Raw genomic sequence first — 4,505 nt, 5'->3', positions numbered from 1 at the left:
ACGCCCCCCCCCCCCCCTGTCGTAACATTGAAATGTGGAGATGCGCTCCAGATCCAAGTCGTGCACAAATATTGCACAGTCACCGCTTCGTGGATCTTACCCAATGTTCAGAATCAAAACTTGATGTGTTGGGAAATGGACACACACACACACACACACACACACACACGCACGCGCGCACACGTAAAGTGTTGCCGAGTCGACATTAATCACTCAGGTGACAGGTAATCTGCAGAGACTCTCCCCTCCTCCCCTTGCCGCCTTTCTCTCCTCCATCTCATTCTTTTCTTCTCCTCACACCTCCCTTCTCCATCCATCCATTAATCAATCCATCCATCCATCTCTCACATGCCCCCCCTGCCCCCCATCCATCGCTCAGGATGTGTCACATAAACACTTGACGTTGTGTTATTAAAGTCTCCACTCTGTGTGTGTGTGTGTGTGTGTGTGTGTGTGTGTGTGTGTGTGTGTGTGTGTGTGTGTGTGTGTGAGTGTGTGCCCCTCAATATGTCCGATTGTGCCGGTGTCAATCTGTGGCAGTTTTCTACAAAGGGAACAAAAGTGTAACAATGATGCAAGTCAACAGGGAACGTAACACCAAAATCCAATTGGAGTAGTTGTGTAATTGCGTTGCAGGCCAAGCAAGAGATGAATGGCATCTCAATTCATTTCAGTTTGGAAAATTGAGTTGGGGGGGGGGGGGGGAAAAGGGGCAAAACACCCAAACCTTTTTCCATCATGTTTTTTTTTTTTTTAATGAGAAAAAGCACTCGACATCAATGTCATCTGGGAAAAAAGGAATCGACTAAGTCGAGTAGTCATGTCAAAACATAGAATGTAAAGATGTCAAGAGAATTTGTCGCATTTTCTTTGCAGTTCATTTGCGCTGTCCTTAATCATCGTTCCGATTTCTTGATTGAGTTGTCCTTTTCGCCGGGCTCGCTCGTGCTTGAATTCGATGGACATAATCCACTTTTTCTCAGCGCAGTTGATCGTTTGCCTTTTGGGGCAAAATACAGACACGAAAAAGTCAACTTTTTGCTGTCAACGCAAAGCCGAGAGACGGCTCATAACTCGAAAAAGCCTTGACTCAAATTCGACTCGCTCACGCAACAGATGAAGCCGGTCGGGCAGGTAGCACGGTGTACAGGTTAAAAAAAAAAGAAAAAAAAGAAAAGAGTGATAGTCTGCCCGTTTTTCCGCGACAGCGCCGGCGCGGGCCGGACAGGCTGCTTCATCGCTGTGGACATCATGCTGGACATGGCCGAGAACGAAGGCGTGGTGGACGTCTTCAACTGCATCCGCGAGCTCAGGTCGCAAAGAGTCAACATGGTGCAGACGGAGGTGAGGACTTCCCGCGTCTTCTCGGGCAGGGATTCTTCTGCTCACAATAAACATGCCGACCAAAGTTTATGTTGCTCAGTCAAACAATTTTGGCCTGAAAAAATCGGGGCTACTCCAAATGAAAACGGCAGACTGCTATGTCTTTTGTCGGGCTATCCGTGATGGAAATGACTCGCAAGTTTCATTTTGCTAGCTTAACGGGTGAATCTTTGCACCTAAAACGTCCTTTTCGATTCACAATGGCCGACTCGTTGTGTATTTTCAAGCGTGGCTTGTTGAGACTTTTTTGGTAAGTTGAACGAAACAGCCTCTGGGGCGATATTTTCCAAAAGTCCATTTTTACCAAAAGCCAATTGACGCCTTTTGATGTTGAGGCTGGTGAAAGGCCTCAAAAAGGCTCAAGGATGAAGAAATGATGGCTAACGTGATTCAAATTTGGGAGCAGTCAAGACAAAAAAAATCATTTTTCAAGGATACCTGGAAATGGCCAATAGGAGCCTGCAATGTCTTCTTCGAACCAAACGCCAGACATCCTGTCTACTAACCCCCCACCCCCCACCTGCGCGTGCAAATAGAAGCTGAGCTAATCCGACGCTTTGGCACTTTATTTGAATCGATACTTACTTGAAAACCTTTGACGTCACCTCCAGAACAGAAGACAAGCGAGCGCGCTGGCTGGCTGCATGCTGCTGAGTGACAGCCGTGAACAAATCGCCGGTGAATGGTGCGCGCGCGCGCGCGTTAACTGAGTGGGAGTCATTTGTGTCAGTGTCGAGGCTGCTGGATGCTTCTCTAATCCTCGTCTAAACTGCACAGAGCAATTAATCTTTTAAAAGGCAGAGGTGGAGGAGTGTGTGTGTGTGTGTGTGTGTGTGTGGGGCCTGTCACGAGCGCAGACAATGGCCTGGGGGTGAAACGATTTTTAAAAGTCTGCCCTCCACCGGGGCCGCAATCAACATTCAGCGCGGCAAAGTGACGACAACAGATGCGCCGGTGCAAAGTGGGCCGAGGGGGCGGCGACATTAGCATGCGGCGCGCCGGTTGGAGCACAAAGAGCCCGCTTGATCCCGAGTGCGGAAACATTGCAGCGCTCCTTGCTTTTCATTCATCGGCAAAGGCTGCAAAGGCAAGCCAACGATGACTTGCGAAAATCACTCACGAGAGTTTCTATTTCAAGTGCGGCGGGAGATGGTGAAAATGAGCCACGATTGGTCCTTGGAAGCGTTTTTGGGCTTGCTTTCGTGACCATTTACGGTGTGTCTTCCCATGATAGACTTGGCCAGCAAATTTCATGTTGCTCAGTCAAACTATTTTGGGGAGGCTGCATTTTTTTTTTTTTTTTTAAATCTCCCTGAGTGCAACTAAGACCTGAGCGTCACAATTGTCTTATTCCTGTGGGTTTTTAGGGGGCATTTCCCCTTTGGACATTTTTTGTGGGTCTCCTCATGATAGACAGGGCTAGGAAATGCCACGTTGTTAAGCAAAACTTGCTTTTGGGGGCGGAAGGGGGGGGGGGCCTAAAACATATGCTTCCAACTACATTGGCTGACTGGTCTTTTAGGGCATGGCTTCATCAGACCTTTTTGTGGGTCTCTTCATCATAGACACGTCTACCCAATTTCATATTGCGTGAAACTGAATTATTTTTTTTTTAATCCAGTTGGGCGCTTGAGCCTAAAATGTCTGCTTGAAACCAAATTCCACACTTCCTATGTCTTTTCAAACAACGCGGCCTGTGATTTTTTTTTTTGTGGGTCTTCTCAAGATTTTCACGTCGCTAGGTCACACTATCTTTGGGGCCTGAATTTTTGAAAACATCCGTGAATCGTTACCGAGCGAATCTATGTCAGGTTTCCATTGACAAACGTAAACGACCGTCTCCGTGGTGTGCGTCGCGAACCCACGGCGGTGTTGTGTTTATCCAGGAGCAGTACGTGTTTGTCCACGACGCCATCCTGGAGGCGTGCCTGTGCGGCAACACCGCCATCCCCGTGTGCGACTTTCGAGCCATCTACTACAACATCAGCAGGCTGGACCCTCAGACCAACTCCAGTCAGATTAAAGACGAGTTCCAGGTCACAACTTCTGACATCCCTTTTTTCAGCCGTACGATCGAGCCCCGTTGATCCCGAGCGGATCGCGTCGGAGATGTTCATACTTTGGCCTCACCCGCGTGCTTTCAACCTTGAATCTGAATACGCCGTTTCAAATACACGCCCCTGAAACTTTCGTCAAGGAATAGGAGACAATTGCCTCGCATCGTTATGTTAGCTTGATGCTAACATTTGTGGCAAAACACCAGAAATGAGCTCATGAAAATTAGCATCGGCTTCCGTTCTTGAAATTTCTGGACCGTGGAAACAATACGAGCATATTTCCTCAAAAGGAACCTCGCTGCGTGAGCGTGCTTTTGCATCTGAGGTTTATCTGACCTGGCGCGTTCTAATTTTTGCCAGACCCTCAACATAGTGACCCCTAGAGTGCGACCGGAGGACTGCAGCGTGGGCCTGCTGCCCCGGAACCACGACAAGAACCGGAGCATGGACGTCCTCTCGGCCGACCGCTGCCTGCCATTTCTCATCTCGGTGGACGGCGAGAGCTCCAACTATATCAACGCGGCGCTCATGGACGTAAGTCGGGACTCGGTCGGAGCGAGTCAGAAGTCACCGCGTACCCGTGGCGGGACTAAGTCACATACCGGATGTGCCAGTCAGGAGTTCAATCTCAAGTCTGAGCCTTCAACTTTCAAGCCAGTCCCGAGTTACTGCCGTACCAAAAGACCGAGCAAAGGTTTTAGTACAGAGAGAATTTTCCAGTCCCGAGAGAAGTTTTTAGTTTGGAGAGAAGGTTCTCGTCCCAAGATCAGCTTCTAAGCCTAAAAGAAAGTTTTAGTCCCGACAGAAGGTGACAGTCCCAGCAAAAGGTTTTAGTCCCATGAGAGAGTTTTAGTCTGGAGAGAAGGCTCTGTCTCGAGCTAAGGTCTTCGTTCCAAGTGTGTGATCATGAAAATGCAGCATTTTCGGTTCGAAACAGAAAAGACATCTTGAAGTGAAAGTCAAAGTGAAATGAAATCTCCAACAGGTTTTCACCAAGCAAGTCCCAAGTCTGAAAATGATGACTGAATTCTGACTCCGGTCAAATTACATCACTAGAGTCGTCCC

At 48.4% G+C, this 4,505-nt stretch overlaps 1 protein-coding gene across 12 annotated transcripts in view; it reads left to right on the top strand.

The window, feature by feature from the left end:
• ptprt (protein tyrosine phosphatase receptor type T) overlaps nt 1–4,505 on the top strand; it is a 133,951-nt gene that overhangs the window by 103,610 nt on the left and 25,836 nt on the right. For all 12 annotated transcript variants that reach the window (XM_019860518.1, XM_019860515.1, XM_019860517.1 and 9 more), the window contains 3 exons: nt 1,209–1,344; nt 3,270–3,419; nt 3,801–3,974. In XM_019860518.1, the coding sequence (XP_019716077.1) occupies nt 1,209–1,344; nt 3,270–3,419; nt 3,801–3,974 (460 nt within the window). The remainder of the gene's footprint in view (nt 1–1,208; nt 1,345–3,269; nt 3,420–3,800; nt 3,975–4,505) is intronic.

Source organism: Hippocampus comes, unplaced genomic scaffold (assembly GCF_001891065.2).
Source record: "Hippocampus comes isolate QL1 unplaced genomic scaffold, H_comes_QL1_v1.1 scaffold106, whole genome shotgun sequence".
In the NCBI taxonomy this organism is placed as follows: domain Eukaryota; kingdom Metazoa; phylum Chordata; class Actinopteri; order Syngnathiformes; family Syngnathidae; genus Hippocampus; species Hippocampus comes.
This window is presented reverse-complemented; position numbering and strand designations above follow the sequence as displayed.